The 18,820-nt window shown below is 49.4% G+C and overlaps 1 protein-coding gene across 1 annotated transcript in view; it reads right to left on the minus strand.

Moving 5' to 3' along the window:
- The window catches only part of AMN (amnion associated transmembrane protein), a 47,264-nt gene that overhangs the window by 11,647 nt on the left and 16,797 nt on the right, over positions 1 to 18,820 (minus strand). Inside the window, exons 4-7 of the mRNA XM_065404383.1 lie at positions 7,724 to 7,811; positions 5,426 to 5,661; positions 2,633 to 2,770; positions 2,275 to 2,383 (exon numbers count right to left, since the gene is read on the minus strand). Of these exons, the coding sequence (XP_065260455.1) occupies positions 2,275 to 2,383; positions 2,633 to 2,770; positions 5,426 to 5,661; positions 7,724 to 7,811 (571 nt within the window). The remainder of the gene's footprint in view (positions 1 to 2,274; positions 2,384 to 2,632; positions 2,771 to 5,425; positions 5,662 to 7,723; positions 7,812 to 18,820) is intronic.

Here is an 18,820-nt window from a genome sequence, read left to right on the forward strand (position 1 = left end):
CAGCGTCAGTGGAGCTTTTTTCAGAACACTCCTGGGAAAGCCACATCCACTGCTGACACTTACCTAGTTCTTAGAGAGGTAATGATGAGCATCCATCAATGCTTGTAAAGTACTTTGAGCTCCTTGGATAAAAAGCACCAGGGAAGGGCACAATTAAATTCACCGAATCAATTGGCACCATACTAGTTGAGCTAAATATTTTTCTTGAAAAGCAGGAGTAAAAGTTTCTGGAAATATGAAGTTCCATTAATTGCTTTCAAAAGCTCTGCTGGTATGAACAGGTTTGAAAACCATATGCTAGAGCCCTAATCAGTTTGGCATGATGACTGTGTATGAAAAATTCCCGTTCACCTTCCAGGTAGATAAGCAGACAAACACCCATATGTAGAGGAAATTCCGCCAATCTGTTGGGTATATTTTCATTTTCAATGAAATTTACCGTAGGTGATAAAGATGACATTTACTGGAACAAGAAAGTGCATTTTCCTCGGGTATTTTCCATTAGTGACATATCTGATGCCAGCCCTGAATGCAGTCCTAGCAGCCTGCACTAACAGGAATGGATTGAACTATCTTGATGACTTGTGACACCCTGACAGGCTAAACCAGGGGCAGGGCTCAGAAAAATCAGACAGGGACAAAAGGCTGCAATCCAAGATAGACTCCAGGGAGGATAACGATTCAGAGACATAAATATAACTCAGCGCGCTGCATAACTCGGGCTCCAGAGACAGGCATTTGAGGCATAGTACAGGGGTGGGAAGAGATGATGGGGTTGATTTGAACCCACTGCTAGAGGATCCTGACATTGACTTCCATGGACAAGTCCCTAAGGCCAACCTTTAGGCATAGATGCAAAAGCAGCCTAATTTTCAGAGGTGCTGAACCCCTTCCTCTGAAGCCAGCCCCCGTGCCTCAGTTTCCCCATCTGTGAAATGGGGATAATAAATAGCTACCAACCGCAGAGAGGCTGTTTGACAAATAGTTAATATTTGTGTTGTGCATTTAAGATCTGACAGCATTAAAGGAAGCACTGAGCATTGTTTCCTATAATAATCCTGTGAGCTTGGGTCCCCTTCCTGCAAGGTGATCACCATACAAAGCTCCATTGAGGGGCTCAGTCCGGATGGGGATCAGAGCTTTAACTCTAAAATCCTTTTCCTGTGTCTTTTAATCTCACTTCATAGGGAGGTAGAGTAGCCCCAAGAGCAGGAACAAGGAGGAAGTTGGATGCAGAATCAGGACAGTTCAGGAATTTGTTCAATCAATGAATCCTTTGTATTTATTCATCATACTTTGCTATTCGAGCCAATGAAGTGCTGGCTAACCAGAACCAAGCAAAGAAACACATATGGTTTAAATTCTGGCAGGAATTTGGACAGTCTAAATCTCAAAGGAACCAAATTCTACCACAACTGATGTGCTATTGGAAGCTGTCCTGTTTGGATATCATCAGTATAAAATACTGTACTATTGGGGGAGGAGCTGTTGTTAGAACAGTATATAAAAGACCTTTCCCTAGATGTCACCATGCTGATATGGAGGGATGATCAAAACCCCTCAGAGAAAAACCAGAAGGGCTCAGCAGGCGGAGTATGGGTTATTCCTCAACTTCAAAAAGTCCAGCCAAAGGGAATCTAGAGTCCACTGAGGGTACGTCTATACTTACCTCCGGGTCTGGCGGTAAGCAATCGATCTTCTGGGATCGATTTATTGCGTCTTGTCTAGATGCGATAAATCGATCCCGGATCGATCCCGGAAGTGCTCGCTGTCGACGCCGGTACTCCTGCTCCGCGAGAGGAATATGCGGAGTCGATGGGGGAGCCTGCCTGCCGCGTGTGGACCCGCGGTAACTTCGAACTAAGATAGTTCGACTTCAGCTACGTGAATAACATTGCGTATCTTAGTTCAAAGTGGGGGGTTAGTGTGGACCAGCCCTCAGAGTTAGCAGGAGTTTTCCCACTGATTTCACTGGACTTTGGATCAGGCCCCTAAATAAGCCTGAGTCTCGATACTTGCAGAGTCACCAGCATGTTTAATTATTTTTATACCAACTCAAGCCTCCGACCTTCCCACCGACAAGACCCCGCACCAGTCAAACAGCAGTCAGTCAATTCTTGGCATTCCCAAAGTATAGATGACAACCACAGGATTCAACTCCAGAAGGGCATTCAAGGCCTAGTGCCGAGGAAATAGATACAAGAAAGCTATTCCAGAAGGCCAGGCATGCCGCCCACGCCTGCTTACAGGAATTAATCCCCATTCTGCACTCACCGCATATTTCACAGCAGTGTCCGACTGGCTGGAAGGGGTCCTTGCACACAAGCACTGGGCACCGAGTCCCAGCATCCCCGAGCAAGGCAGCGCAGATCTGTCGATGTTCCTTAAATGAAAACCCAGGGTAAGTTCCTCTGATCCACCCCTGGCTGAAGAGCTGCTCCTTGCTCTGCTTTTCTGTTCAGTTTTGCAAACACCAATGAGATTGCACTGCCCTGTCTGAGCATAGTGCTGGGATGTTCCTTGACTTCCTGTCTGCATCCTGAGGCCATGAAGAGCCCACCCAGGAGTTGTGACTTAGCGGAGCTCAAAGATCCCAAAGAACAGTTTGCTTAATTCCAGTGGAAAAACTCACCCCAGCATTTCCACACTCACAGCCCGATTTGTCCGGACACCTGGCGTTCGTCACCTGGAAGGTCCCGTTGCCGTGGAACTGCAGCTGGGCCGAGCTTCTCTGCATGTACTCAGCTAAGGCCACGTCACTGGTGAACTTCTACTTCCCAACCCAGAAAGATTAAAAAATAGATCAACATTTCTTACCAGCTGAGCCTATGGAGTGTAAGATCCGACAGCTCTGCAAGCAAGCAGCAAGGCTGCTCCAGCCTTGTCAACAGAGCAGTCACTTAGCCTACCTGCCCTCAAAGGTGGAAGTTGGGACATCCCCTTCAAGGTGCACTTGATCCCATGATCATGCCCACCTCCCCTTCTTTATGGAGCCTACAAAAGGCCTGAAAGGCTTTTCCAAACTAAAAGAACAATAAAAAAACAACAACATGGGCTGGGTTTTTTATTTGTTTCTTTCTTTTTAAGCTGAGAATTACCAGGACTCTGGGTAATTTCTTTTCCCTCTTTGTACTGGAGGTCTGCTTAGAGGAGCCGAGAACCAGACTGAAGATCTATCCACTGTAACAGCAGGGCTAGGGAGGTGGATTCTTTAACAGAAATCTTTTATCCCAAACTTGTCTGTCAGGCATTTCAGTTAACTCGCTGTTAGCAGTGAACCGGAGTGTACTAAACAGTCTGACTAAAAATCCCTGCCCTATTAATTTCCCATGCGTCCACACAGGCTTCCAAAGAAAGATTTGTGACACCCTGACGCTTCCAGGAAAAACAGGGGAGACAAACCCTAAGGTAACAGCAAGAGACCTTCTTAATAGCCCATACCTAAACAAGGGTGGGGGAGTAGGTGCACAGACTAGTCTTTGCATGTCACCTTTCAAAGAGGGGTAGAAGCAGCCGATGGGCATCTTTTTACTCTACATCACTCTTCCTTTTAATCCTGATCCTGCTGTCTTGGGAGTGAATGGGAGCTTTGCCACTGATGTGGGTGGGAGCAGGCTAGGTGGATCCATGTCTAGGGTCCTGTCAACACGGGGCTGGGAACCAAGTTATTCCATGTGAGCTCGGTTTGAACACTTTCATCGACTCTGCCGGTTAACACTGTGTGGCCCCCAGTCTGGACGAGGCCAAACCAAGAGACCTGTCTAGAACATTGTTGTAAAAAACCACCCTTTGGTACCCCATCCACTCCGCCCAGCCAACCAGTGAGAGAAACCAACTTCTCAGCCTCTCTCTCAGGACCTCACAGTGCATATATCTGACAGAGAGGAAGGATGGTCAGTTGTTAGGGCAATGGCCTAGAACCCAGGAGACCTGCAGTCAATTCCCTGCTCTGCTACTGGCTTCCCATGTGACCCTGGGCAAGTCACTTCGCCTCCTATGCCTCAGTTCCCTGTCTGCTAAGAGCTCTTCCCAGCTCCCAGGGTGTTGTGACATGCTCACTTACTGTGGTCACAGGAGCCAGATACATAGATTATCTGCAGTAGAGCGGGACGTGAGGTGCAAAGTCTGGCTCCCAATACATGCATTCCCAGTGGCCAGAAGAACCCCCTGGAGCTCAGCTTGTCCCATTCCCAAGTTGGAACCCGGCTGCACAATTTGGATCCCAAAGCTGGGAGCTGTTTGGATCTGGGGTTGTTGTTCATGCCCATCTCAGTATTGCACGTGATGGGGCTAAAGCAATGAGCTGAACCTGGGAGGAGGAGAAGGGGCCAGTCTCAATAAACCACCGCGCAACTTTTGTGACATTGGCCGTTTTTATTTAACAAGAAAAGCTGGGGCCAAACTTGCAGAAGGGCCTGGTGATTCTGGGCACCATTTGGAGACACCTCAAAGGGGGCTGATCACCAGAGGGTGCGTGCTCAGCACTTTGTGACAGTCAGACGCCTGGAATGTGTCTCAGGTTCAGCACCCAAACTCCTGGATCACTTTGGAAAGTCTTGGCTTAATTGTATTGAAATGCTTCCCAACACATGGATTCAAATGAACAAGCTAATCAAGGACCAGACTCATCAGACAGAGCTTTCCCAGCCTCAGAGCCCTCATTTACATTGGAACCCAGTCTGAGCTTTCCCCAGGCTCTCCAGGGACTCAGCATCTGAAAGCAGAACTGTCACGTTTCTCCTTCATTTGATTTAGACACAGTCAGGCCCTATTTTACCATAGCAGCCTCCAAAATTGCATGCACAGTTTTGCACACCCACATTTAAATCACATAAGAACTCTGACTTGGACAAGAGACAGCCGAGACGGTAGGGTAATAACAATTACCACCCAATCCAGACTGGACAGCAACGAGACAAATGGACAGAGGAGATCAACCCCCCAAAACAGTATGACCCCCCTCCCCTCAGACAACCATATACTTTCCTCTGAGAGACACCTGAGAGGGTCTGTCTCTGATTTATACTTCAACAACGCTTGAATGGCTTGTCATGTCAAGAAAGTCAGTGGAGTTGAAAATTGCTTTTGCATGCCCCAGATGGGGCAGTCAGTGCCTGACTCCCTTGGCTGCAGGGTCCCATGCAGGTTGCATGCACAAATCAGATTTTTTGCGCATGCACGAGCCAAACGTGTGTTTACGACTGTGGTGCACACGGTTGAAGCCTTTTTGGAAATCTGGCACCACGGTGCATACCAAAGTCAAGCTCATGCATAGTGCTGAACAAGCGCCTGTAAGTGAACCATACTAACACACACAGCAAGTGTCACTGCACTTTCTGTTCTCATGACCTACTTTGTGGGCGCCGCAGGGGAGGTGATGAAGTGTGATAGCGTTTTGTTTTGTTTCTCAAATGTTCCACTTTACCTGTCCCATTATAGAGATGCTTCGGAGATGAATCATTCGCTCAGATGAGTCGATGTTTACTCGGAAGGAGGTTTCAGGCTGAAAGATAGCATCATCGTACTGGCACGGGACACGTTCTTCATCCACTGCAAAGATGTACTTGCCCTGGTCTAGGTCCTCCAAGGAGGTGGCAGCATGCCATTGTGCAGGGTCATGCCACTTATACTTCTCAGCATCAGTGAATGAGACAGCTGAACCTGGGAAGAAAGACAAGGGGTAAGGTGAGAGCTGGACTTGGAGCCAGTCTCCCTGCCCTGATACATTTCTTCCAGTTCTTTCATCGATCTAAATAGCGTGAATGCTGGGATTGAAATGAAGGAGCTAATAGCATTTAACAGGAGTTAAAATCTACTCTCTGCTCATCCTCCCCAGGATAACAGCAGCACTCACTGCCTGGAGACTTGTCAGTGCTTTGCAAAGCCAGACAGGTGGCTTCTGTAGTCAGGACTCATGAATTCCAGGATGCTAAAGGTATAGCGTTTCCCACGGAATCCACCTCTTGTATCAGATTGGTGAATCTCAGTTTCGTTTTTATGTTTCCAGCTTTCAGGGTTATGGAGAAAACCTTGACAAGATTAACTGATTGCAACAGGTGCAATAATGTCTGTCTGAGTCTGCATATAGCCTGAAACAAGAACTCTGAGAGGTGTGACCTGCCCCATTAAGCTCAGTGGGTTAACTCTGAAACCTAAAAATGGCAACTGACATGAAATTAACTATTTCATGGCTGATCATTTTTAGTAGTAACATCAGGCAAGTGTGCTTATCACACAGTCCCAAACTGCCTCCCGCATTTCCCTAGCTGAATTTGATATCCAAATAAATTACACAGGGGCTACTCACTGTCTGGTTTTGATATTTGCATTTAGTTCATTAAAACAAATTGTATTTTAAGTGAAGCTGCCACAGAATTCCCAGTTGGCTTCAGTGGAGTGCCCCAGCATCCAGCAACCATGCTGCAGAATTTAAGGCTAGCTCAAAACGGAGGTGGCCTTGGATATAATCATAATACAGATTAAGCAACAAAAAGTTGAAAAATTGCAGCTGCACCTGCCCTGTTAACATTACCGTTGAGACTGCTGGTACTGAATCTGGTGGGGCCAAAAGCTGAAATCCCTTCTCCATTTTTCCACGGCGAGAACTCTCAATGAAGTTAATGAGTATGTAATTCGAATCTGTTTGCCTTTGTTCTCTGTGCCCTGCACCTGTAAGTCTTTAGAAACATGGCCAGTGTGCAGAGACCCTGGCCATTTTGGTCTCAGAGTTGCTAGAGCCAATCACAGTGAAGACACACACTGTGCTCTCTCATGGTGGCTCCTTGAGTCTTTTCTTGTTTTTCTGACTCTAAATTAAAAGTCGCTTTAGACTGAAAGTGTTCTTTGGCTGTTAAATATGGAAAAAACTCATAGAGGACTTGGCCTCAGTATGAACTGAGTAAGAACCTCAGGATCCAGTCACATATTAGCAGCCACTCTTAAAACAGAACCTGCTCAACAACGTACAGACACTTGGAATGTGAATTTGAGATTAACATGGGGGATAGATGATACTTTATTACTGAAATGCACAAATACTAGATGGGCCGGATAGCTATCTCCCCACAGTGGGAGTGGTTCAGCTCATTATAACAATGAGGGTCAGGTGTAAATTCCCAACCGACCTATTTTTCAAAAGTCTGAAAGTGTTGAGAATGGGGACTTTGATTTGGGCCCCATGTTTAATAAATAGGTGGAAAATACATACAACCCCCTCTCCCCCCCTTTTTAAGCCTTCCTTTCAAAGTCTTCTCTGCGCCTTTGTTAGAAGGCTGATGATCTAATGAAAAAGGTCTGACATGGCCCTGGTCTACCCTACCACTTACTTCAGTATCAATAACTCACGGTATGTCACTCATGGGTGTGAATAAGCCCCACCCCTGAGCGACGTACGTTACACCCACCTAAGCCTCAGTGTAGACAGCGCTATGTCAGCGGGAGAGCGTCTCCTGCCAACATAGCTACTGCTGCTCGCAGTGGTGGAGTGATTATGCCGATTGGAGAGCTCTCTCCCATTGGCATAGAGCGTTTGCACTAGCAGCACTCGGGTGGCGCAGCTGCACACTATAGCACTTCTACTGCAGTCTACTAGCCCATGGAGGGGGAAAGGCAGATGCTACAAAGGAATTCTTTATTTCATTGAATTTCCCATAATCAAAGCCCACCCAGATGTCTGTGTGTCGAATTTACATGGCTAATCAACAGCGGATTGGGCACATGATACCTGTGTCACAGCCTGGATCCCAGCTGCCATCAAAAGCTGCAAATCCTGCACCAGGTGTCATGATGAACTCTCCATTCAATGGAAGGTACTAAACAAAGGGATTCAAAGGGTTACTGCTCGGCCCTCCTCCCAGCCAGACATGCTTCTGATCAAATAATGATGCTAATTCTTCAAAGCTCGATGCCACATGCCATTGCCAACGTGTTATACAAACACAAACAGTCGCTGTCCACACCCACACTGAGCACCCAGGGTCGTAGGGAAGTACCAGCATCTCCATTTTACAAGTGGAGACGCTACGCTACGGAGAGATGCTTTATTTTACCTTGCCATAACTACGAAGCAAGTAAAGTGAGTGCAGACGTGAAGCAAGCAAAAATGCCCCACAACTTAATGCTTTGTCTCTACATTGTGCAAAACTGCGCTATTCTTCCCCATTTGTCTCTGTGTGAATGGGGAAGGCTGGGTCTGCTTCTTCACGGGAACATTCCTTGTCTGTACAGCCTCTCAGCAGCTGAGCTCTTTGCGACTGGCTTCCCAGCATTCCTAGCCAATCACTGCCCCTGGGCCTGGTCTCAGGAAGGACTGTGCAGCCTCATCTCTCCTTGGACACCATTGGGCTTGAGGGGGCGTGGTTGGGGGTTTTCAAAATCAGGCCATGATGGGTTTCCCAGCCCAGGGCTAGCTTCCCTGTCAGGCCTGATGCAGTAGGAGTACTCTGAGCATGCCTACTCCCCACAAAAGAAAGCCAGGACTGAGCTGGTCAGGAATTGTTTGCTTACAGAAGATGTGGAGACACGTTTGAATCTCTGTTTTGCCTGATATAAGGCAGGGACTTGACCCCAGGACTCTCATGTAAGAGGTCAAACCATCAGGCTATGGGGGTGGGTCTCTCTCAATCGCTTCTGTTGAACCTGTTCCCCTTTGTATAAATAACTAAAAGTTTCTTGGTGCAGGGACTTGACCCCGACTCTCTCCCATGCCAGGTGAGTGCCCTGAGCACTGGGTGAGAGAGTCAGTCTCTCACTTTGTGTGCGTGTTTCTCTCATTCTTTCTACAGATTGAAATAGCTGCAAGAGAAGGGACTGAGAGACACCAAGCAGAGGTACTAGGCACCCTCCTCCAGCTGGTCAGTCCGATGCCTGAGGTCCAGACCAATGGGAGTCAGGCACCTAAGCAGGGGTGAAAGTAAAATGGAGCTCTTTCCGGTACGGGGCTGCTCTGGCCCCCCCGGAAGGGACGGGACCTCGGGCGGAAGGGGCGGGGCTGGGGGTCAGCGTCCTGCAGCCAGTCCATCTGAGCTCCCTGGCCCGCGCCACCCAGGGCTCCAGCGGTTATTAAAGGGCCTGGTGCTTCGGCTGGCGCTGCTGCGGTAGTGGCAGCCGGAGCCCCGGACCCTTTTAAATCGCGGCTCCGGGGCAGCTACTTCTTTTGCCCCCTCACCTCCCGTCAGCGGCCGTGCTTTAACGTCGCTGCTCCTTTTGCGCCCCCCCATCGGCAGCCCTGCTGGGTCGTCGCTGCCCCTTTTGCACCCCCCCATTGGCGGCCCTGCCAGGTCGTTGCTGCCCCTTTTACACCCCCCCATTGGCGGCCCTGCCAGGTCGTTGCTGCCCCTTTTGCACCCCCCCATTGGTGGCCCTGCTGGGTCGTCGCTGCCCCTTTTGCGCTCCCCCATTGGTGGCCCTGCTGAGGGACCTGACAGGGCCGCCGATGGAGGGTGCAAAAGGAGCAGCGCTTTAAAGTCAGCGGTCCGAGCGGCTACGTTTTACCGGTACGCCGTACCAGCCCATACCGCCTTACTTTCACCCCTGCGCCTAAGTCCCTTTGCAAATCTAGGCCCTAAGCCCCACCCCTTTCCTTTGCATTTCACACCAGCCTCGCTTGGGCAGTTTCCCATTCAGTTTTGTTGGCTTCTGAGAATCCCTTTCCTAGATGCCTCTCTCTCCCCATGCATTGTATGGGGAGCCTGGGCACCTAACCCAGGGCTGTGGATTCCACTGTGATCCTAGCCCCAAGCGCTGGTGCAACTACTCTCATAACCAGCCCACGATGGCTGAGTCCAGGATACTCCTTAGTGCAGACACGGCGGGAGGGATTAGTAAACAACAGCCAAGTGACTCATTCATAACACAATGTATTCAAAAAACGTCACCTCATTTTCCATTCACGAATTGCCCATGAACAGGTTGGGATTTTCCCCAGTGTATTTGATGTTCTAAGAAGTGGTTCATTTCCAGTGCTCCTGCTCCTGAGTAGGAATGTGAGGTCCCAGAATACTCTGCAATATTCACTTAGAATCCATGGTTGCAATGAACTTTCCTGCCTAAAAGTTCATGTGCCACGAACGTTCACAAGCTCAGGGCAAAAATGTCACTAACACAACGTTTAAACAAATGCTTACGAAGTTTTGTTATATTATTAGCCCTGCTCCAGGAAACCCCACAGAACTCTATGAGCAGCTTGCACATTTATTATATCCCAGGGAAGACCTGCAAGAACTCACTCCTCTGTCGAGATCAACAGTCAGCTGCATCCATTCTGCTCAACACAGAGTTTGGAAAGCGCAGGGTTGAGATGCTCTGGCTACCGTCAGGGCCGGCTCCAGGCACCAGACGAGAAAGCACGTGCCTGGGGCGGTACATTGTAAGGGGTGGCATTCCGGCCAATCTTGGGGCGGCACATTCCGGCTGCCCTGCCGTGGTTCTTTTTTTTTTTTGCTTTGGCAGCCCGGTCCGCAGCTCCAGAGCCCCCGGCCGGCTCCCCGTGCTCCGCCAGTCCCAGCCCAGCCCTGCAGGGGCACGGACCCCGGCCCAGGGGTCAGGAACTAGCGATCCCCCCTGCTCACCATGCCGCCGGGCTCCTCGGGACGCACCACTCCCCGCCGCCTGCACCGGCCTCCGCCTCTCACGCCGCTCTGAGCCCGGCCCAGCCAAGCCGCCTTTAAAGGAGCGGCTGAGCCAGCACCTCCTGCAGCCCCCGGGGGCTCCGCCTGCCTGGCCGGGAGAGGCACCCCAAGACCGGAGGGGGGAGCCCCTCTAGCCCGGCTGCAAGGCGCCGCCCTTCACCCCCCTGCGAGCCGCCCTGACCGCCCTCCATACGCTCCCTGCGGCTGCCGTTTTTTTTTTTTTTTTGCTTCGGCAGTCCGGCCGCCCTTTTTTTTTTTCGCTTGGGGCAGCAAAAAAGCTAGAGCCGGCCCTGGCTACCATATATAGACTGGGAAATGTATGTCCTCCGTGAGCTTGTGTATGCGTGTTCAAAGGTTGGCCTAGGGACCTATTGAGACCACAACCCCTTCTTCTCATGGGGGATTCCAGATGGAGTCTTCAGTATCTGAAGCCATGTGTCCCATGCCCCTGCAGACACTGATAGGGAAACCAGAGAAGTATCGATGCAATGTACAATCATTTACCTCCTCAGTATGATGCTTACAAAGTCTGGACAGGCTCAGTGCTATAAACCCTAGACCTGATGTTAAATGGAAATGTAAGAGCTGGTGTAAGGAGTCACATGTTCTGCAAACCCCTGAAGTGAAGTCCCATTAGCATCATAGCAGCAATCTCTGACAATAGGTGCTCACATTGCCAATGTCTGACGCCAGGGCCCCGATCCTGGAAACACACACGTGCTCAACGTTAATCATGAGGTGTCCCACTGGAACTACTCACAGATTTAACGTAAAGCACATGCACAAGTATTTGCAGGACTGGGGCCTAAGCAAGTTCTCCCTTACGTGGCCACTATCAGAAGTCAGCTCAGAAACGTGTCACTCACACCACAGGAAGAACCATTCACCAGAGCTAACTGCAGAGGACAGGATGGGATTTTCCATTTGGAAACCACTTTCTCTGCACGGCGGGGTTTGGTATAGAAATTGCCTATAAACCAGGCTCCTTCCCAGGTCCATTTTGAGCTAAGCAATGACGTGTGCCAAAGAACTGGCTCCAATAAACTGGTGATTTCAGCTGCCCTCTGTTCCTGCCAAAGAGTACTCGGGGGCCAGCACTACACCGAGAGCGTTAGTATTTTTAGTATTAGCATTTTTTCTTCTCAGCTATTGTTCAATAACTTATTTCTTTGGTCTCTATTATGAAATGTTACGACAACTGACATGTTTTCAGGACTTTTGGAAAGTATCAACTAAAAACAGTTTTAGGGCTGTGTGTATGGATATAAAGACACCTCTGTAACCTAAGTATTGCAGCACAGTGCTAGTGCCTGAGAACCAGGAAGTCAACCCCACTAGAAATTGTTCATAAGCAAAAATGAAATTGACTAGCCTGTTTTCAGAAATGGGGAGGGGGGGGGGAAACAAGCAACGGAAATGATGAGAATCGAATTCTCCCTTTAGAATTAGGTCCATTTTAATAATCTAAGGTTCTACTAATGACACAGACATGGGAATGTGTCTTTTAAAATGCATGGCTTATAACCAGATGGAGTCACTTTAAAGGTCCAGCTGATTAATGAGGGTTACAGTATGTTGATCAGCAATGGCACCGTGACTGATGTATCATAATCATCAGTGCAGGAAAAAATGTCAAACTTCCTTTGCTCACCCAAAAGAGCAAAGCTCATCATTACAGTTGACCATTCCATCATCTTTATTTTCATTCACTGAGCCAAACTATGATCATTTTTGCTTTGTCTAGTGTGTGCCAGATTTCCCTGTTTGTAACTCAGTGACTGCACCAGAACACTGGGCTCTGCAGTGCTCCAAGCACGTGTGAGCTCTGCAAGCGGCTAGTTAGCAGTCAAGGCTGTGTGCTGATTTGTGATATATTGTACCTAGATTGCTTAGTCCCTGCATCAAGTCCTTAGCTGACATTGCAGGGCTGCGTCTGAAGAGCAGCACTACAGTATCATCGAGTGACTGGTTAAGTTAAGCCACCACCGTAATTAAAGTTTTAAAAAAGCAGATTTCACTATCAGCCGCCTAATTCCTTCACCTCTATTTACAAATCTGTCCTTGTGTGTGCTTGCCAGTTCCTTCCTGCAGGTGGCAGCAATGTGCCCAAGCACTAGCTTACACACGGGCAGGCTTCCCAGTGTGGGGATAGCAGAGACAGGTCATTCTTTCTTTAACTGGAAAGGGAAATTTAGGAGTACGAGGGAGTTTGTTAACATCCTCTTGCTGCAGCGCGGGGTGTTCGGAGAACAAGCTTTAATACAAAAGGAGTAGTAGGGTCAGTTAGGTCTGATCAGGTTGTTGGCAGTAGGACAGGGTGACCAGACGTCCCGATATTAGGGGATTTGTCTTATTTAGGCACCTATCCCCTCCCCCCCCCCCCGAAAAAGTGTCCCAATTTTTCACACTTGCTCTCTGGTCACTCTACTGTAGGAAGAGACAAGGCTCTGGGCCAAATCCATCTTTGGGTCAATTCCTTTGACTTCACTCAAGCTATGTCTGGGATTAACTTGCCTCAAGGGTTTTTCTGCGTAGATGAAATCCACACCTCCACTCTTGGGCTTGCTACTTGCACCCTAACCCACGCTCACCCGCATGCCCACACATGCCCTTGCACGGCAGCACCTCTCCCAGAGTGCCCCCTCACATACTGCCTGCTACCTACTTACGGGCCAGATTTTCAAGTGCTCAGCACCCACAACAGGGGCCTGGTTTGCGAAAGCACTCAGCTGCCATTAAATATGGGCCAGATTTACCAAGGAAATTTACCAATGCCCCCACCATGCTGAGCTCTGGAAAAGCTGGGCACATGAGAACTGAGCACTTCTGAAAAACAGGGTCCTCACTGCTCCTTTGCACATTTCCCTCCATTTCCAGAGCCCACATAGGCCATATGCCCTCGGTCAGTCCAAAGTCACACTCACACCTGCTCCAGACCCCTATCTACCATGCCTCTAGGGCCTTTCTTTCTTTCTTGTGCAGAGCTGTAGGGGGAAAATCCCCTGTTTTCCTCTCTTATAATAATACTTTGCAAATATATAGCACAGCTCATCTTCAAAGATCTGTACAGCATCACTGGCGCCTTTCACCTACTGGCTCCTCATTGTGGTGACCACCTTCCTATGGGGAGGACTGGATGTCACTCTTGCTATCATCCATCAGGGATGCTGCTCCAGCTGGCCAGAGGAAGCCACTGGAAAGTAACACATGGGGCCTGACGCTCAGATACTGTAAATCAGCAGAGCTGAACTGCTCTGATTAACACCTGCTCTGGATCTGGCCCATGCTGTTTCCCAATTCTGCCAGCAGAGGGAGCTCAGGACTGGAACTCAGGTCTGGCCCATGGCAATGAATAAATCACTGAGCTATACCAAAGAATAGTTGGAAAACCTTAAGAAAATCTTTGCAGGGCCTGGCCACCCTCAGGGTTACACTGTTATACCAGGAGATAAAGGAAAGAACATTTGGGGAGTGACAGGTGGAAGGAGCAGAAATGATCAAACGCCGGTAATATGGGGGTGGGGAGCTGGCCATGAAAGGCGAGTACCTGCCCCTTTCCTCGCTGTCCCTGCTCATGGATCACTTCCCTATGCTCAGACAAGGCACGGAGAGCCAGAGCCTCAGGTGAGAGAAGATTTGTAGCAGCTTTTGCAACAAGGAAGAGGGCAGGTTGTCCTGATGAATGAGGAGAGGCCTGTGGACGTATCTAGCTGTTTGGGGGGATATAGACTAGTCCAGCCCTTCGGACCTCTCCCTGGCTCCGAAAGGCGGGATTCATCCCATCAGAGCAATACTGGTACCAACTCACTATTGGAATCTTTGTGGCGCCATGGCAGGGTTCGAACCTAGAGTGACATTCTGACCCCATTGAAGTCAATGGCAAAACTCCCATTGACTTCAGTAGAGGTAGGATATCACTCCTGGTAGATATTGAGGCAAAAATACCCACCTTAGTCACAGCACAGAGAGACCTGCATTGCAATATGCCCCTGCCAGTTCATAGAATCATAGAAGATTAGGGTTGGAAGGGACCTCAGGAGGTCATCTAGTCCAACTCCCTGCTCAAAGCAGGACCAATTCCCAACTAAATCATCGCAGCCAGGGCTTTGTCAAGCCTGACCTTAAAAACCTATAAGGAAGGAGATTCCACTACTTCCCTAGGTAACCCATTCCAGTGCTTCACCACCCTCCTAGTGAAAAAGTTTTTCCTAATATCCAACCTAAACCTCCTCCACTGCAACTTGAGACCATTACTCCTTGTTCTGTCATCTGCTACCACTGAGAACAGTCTAGATCCATCCTCTTTGGAACCCCCTTTCAGGTAGTTGAAAGCAGCTATTAAATCCCCCCTCATTCTTCTCTTCTGCAGACTAAACAATCCCAGTTCCCTCAGCCTCTCCTTATAAGTCATGTGCTCCAGCCCCCTAATCATCATCCCCACGCGAGGGACAGCCAATAAAACAAGGCTCCTAAACGTAAACAGTTAGCACTTTAAAAATGGAAGGCTGCGTATTTCGGAGCTGGGCTGGGCCATGCTGTTTGCAACCAGAATGAAGGGTGGTCAGGCACTAGGCGAACTCCCCGTCCCAGCACTGCCGAGGCACTTCGGTTCCCGCCCACTTCATCTCCTGTGATCCAGATTGTGTCAGAATGGTCGAGTGGATTTGGGATGGAACCACATTTGTGTCTGGATGCAACCAAGTGAAACTACTAAGACTTGATGACTTTGAACAACAATTCTGCACAACCCATGCAAACTTCAGCTAAATGAACATCATAGAATCATAGAATATCAGGGTTGGAAGAAAGTATCAGGGGGTAGCCGTGTTAGTCTGTATCTGCAAAAACAACAAGGAGTCTGGTGGCACCTTAAAGACTAACAGATTTATTTGGGCATAAGCTTTCGTGGGTAAAAACCTCACTTCTTCGGATGCATAGAGTGAAACTTTCACTCTATGCATCCGAAGAAGTGAGGTTTTTACCCACGAAAGCTTATGCCCAAATAAATCTGTTAGTCTTTAAGGTGCCACCAGACTCCTTGTTGTTCAGGGTTGGAAGAGACCTCAGGAGGTCATCTAGTCCCACCCCCTGCTCAAAGCAGGACCAACACCAACTAAAAACCTCAGGCCTTAAAAACCTCTAAGGAAGGAGATTCCACCACCTCCCTAGGTAACCCATTCCAGTGCTTCACCACCCTTCTAGTGAAAAAGTTTTTCCTAATATCCAACCTAAACCTCCCCCACGGCAACTTGAGACCATTGCTTCTTGTACTGTCATCTGCCACCACTGAGAACAGCCGAGCTCCATCCTCTTTGGAACCCGCCTTCAGGTAGTTGAAGGCTGCTATCAAATCCGCCCTCACTCTTCTCTTCTGCAGACTAAATAACCCCAGTTGCCTCAGCCTCTCCTCGTAAGTCATGTGCCCCAGCCCCTAATCATTTTCGTTGCCCTCCGCTGGACGCTCTCCAATTTGTCCACATCCCTTCTGTAGTGGGGAACCCAAAACTGGATGCAATACTCCAGGCGTGGCCTCACCAGTGCCAAATAATCTCTTCCCTTGATCTGCTGGCAATTCTGGGACTCTGCCTGAGACCCTCCCAAGGATAGCAGGGCCTCTAGTGGCAGTCAGTTCCTGGCTCTCTATGGTACTGGTCCAGTTCCCATTGCTGTCACATCCGAGTACCACACAATCTTTGAGGTATTTATCCTCACAACAGCCCTGGGAGATAAAACAGGGTCATTCTCCCCATTTTACAGATGGGGAACTGAGCCACCAAGCGGCCAGTGTCTCAAGCCCAAGGTCTCACAGAAAGTCAGTGGTGGAGCAGGGAATTGAACTGAGGGCTGCTGGGTCCCAGGCTAGTGCCCTAACTACTTGGCCAGCCTACACTTACTTCACAGAGAGAAGGCCTTGCCAAGAAGGGGGTTGTGTAGCCTTTCATTATAAGAGTATTGTAACCAACCCCACTGCAGGGTGCAGCTGTGAGGGCTTTGGGATACCAGTCCCCTCTAGATAGCAGGTAGCTCACTACTGGGCTCAGAGGCAAGTGCTGTCAGTGCCCCAAGCCCTACAGGCTCTAGCCCTCAATGGGTTCCCATAGACACTCCCCTCTTTAGAGTAATAATGGCAAATGTTACTAGCGCTGTATGATGGGGCTTTCACCACACACTACCCCCTGGAGGGGTTAATGTAGGCAAGAGAGCATAGGCGCTGGCTTCCGCTGAGTCTGGGGGGGGTCTCCACCCCGTCCTGCCTCTTCCCATCCCCGCCCCACCTCTTCCCACCCGGTTCTGCCCCCTCCCCTGAGTGTGTCCTCTCCCCACTTCTCCCAGAGCCTCCTGCATGCTGCGAAACAGCTGATTGCGGTGGGCAGGAGGCATTGGGAGGGAGAGGAAGGAGTTGATCAGCAGGACTGCTGGTGGGTGGGAGGCGCTGGGGTGGGCGGGGAGCTGGCTGCTTGTGGGTGCGCCAGCCCTCTCAGTGCCTATGCAAGAGGGGCCAATTAGCATGGGCTTCACTTGGAGGGGAGCTAGGACGCAATGAGGCTTAATTGGGGATGAAGCTCACCTGGGCAGAAACAGGCAGGGCTTCTATGAAGCCAGGGAGCCGGCAAGAGAGAAGGTGGCTGCAGTCAGGAAGCCTGCAGTCACGCTCCTTGGTACAAGGGGGCGAGTAGTACCCTGTCATAAGCAGTAAGGGCTGGGAGAATAAAGCCCTGAGTTGCTGGACCAAGAGTCCCTGGATTGGAAGCTAGTGTACAGGGTGGGCCTGGGTTCCCCTACAAGTCACTGTGGGGGTGGCATACTACGGACAGTCCATTTGGGGACTCCTGGGGAGAGTTTGGAAGGAGACTTGGATAATACCCAAGAAAGGGGGAGAATTTCAATGTGTCTTGGCCAGAAGGCTACGCCACAAAGAGGAAAGCACTGCAGGTCTGGGCACATGAGAGAGGCCATGGAGCGAGTGAGTGGGACAACAGGCTGAGCAACCACAGGAAGGGGTGTCAGATCATGTGGTGGGCTAATTCCCGGATGGGCCACTAGGAGGCAACAGAGCGGTAAAAGAGCTCACCCTGTTACAGGCTGTTAGAAATCAAGGTGCAAATTATCCCAGGCAAAATGGGTGAAATCCTGGCTTCACTGAGGTAAACAGGAGTTTTGCCATTGACCTCAATGGGGCCAGCAGGTCACCCAGTGATTTTAAGTTAAAATAAAAGGATCAACCCAGCAGTTCTTAACCCAGCCCCTAGGAGGTTATTATGAGGCACAGAAAGACTTAATGATTTACCTGAGGTTCCAGTGGAAGAAGTGAGGCTAGAACCCAGGAGGGCTGACTACTAGTCCCCTGTTCTTGTCACCAGACTAGAGCCCCTTGTTCACTGTGTATGGAAGAGCCCTAGAATAAATGTTAGGGTCTCTTTCCCCTGTTTTGGTCACTGTCCTGGATGCCTGGTGCACTGAGCTGTATCAATAGATTGTGCAGTGTTCCTGTTCTCTGAGGAGCACACCTGCAAATGAATAGGATTCCCCAGAGAAATCCATCTCTAGACTGTCATTTGTACAGACACAGCCTGACGGCCCAATCTTGATTCTGTGCAGCTGGATCGTTGCCAATAGCTGAAGCGATGGTCTTTTGCTAAGAGCACAGCTGCTAACTCATTTATTGATCAAGCAAATAGAAAGTGGGTTTTAAAGCACAGATACCTGGAATGTGCCCACCAATTTTTTGGGTTGCTAAAGGCAAAATCACCACCCACCAGCCCAGGTCCTGTACTGATCTAGCCCAGTGAGAGCTCTCCACCCCCACTGTCACTTGATTCCTTTCCCTCTCTGCTAAATCTCTTCTTCTTTCTTACCACTTCCCTATTCAGGCTCAGCGACTTTTGTAGCCTTTTTCTAACACACATGATTACATACCTGGCTGTCATGCAAACTGATCTCTCTAAGATCCACTGATATCTGGTCCACGTACCAAGTCTTTGGCTTTCCCCTTGATTGTCTTCTGTCCACCATGACCATCGCAAGGGCCATCCTAACCAATATCACTCTCGGGTCTCCATGGTCACGTCCATACCAATGTAGCCTAGCCTCCCTCAACTTTTCTTCAACTCGGGCAACCTGCATTAGGTCCCTCACAACCTTATTTCATTTTCTATCACAGAGTGTCCAACCATTTGACCATCTCGACACTG

This window comes from Emys orbicularis, chromosome 4 (assembly GCF_028017835.1).
Source record: "Emys orbicularis isolate rEmyOrb1 chromosome 4, rEmyOrb1.hap1, whole genome shotgun sequence".
NCBI classification, from domain to species: domain Eukaryota; kingdom Metazoa; phylum Chordata; order Testudines; family Emydidae; genus Emys; species Emys orbicularis.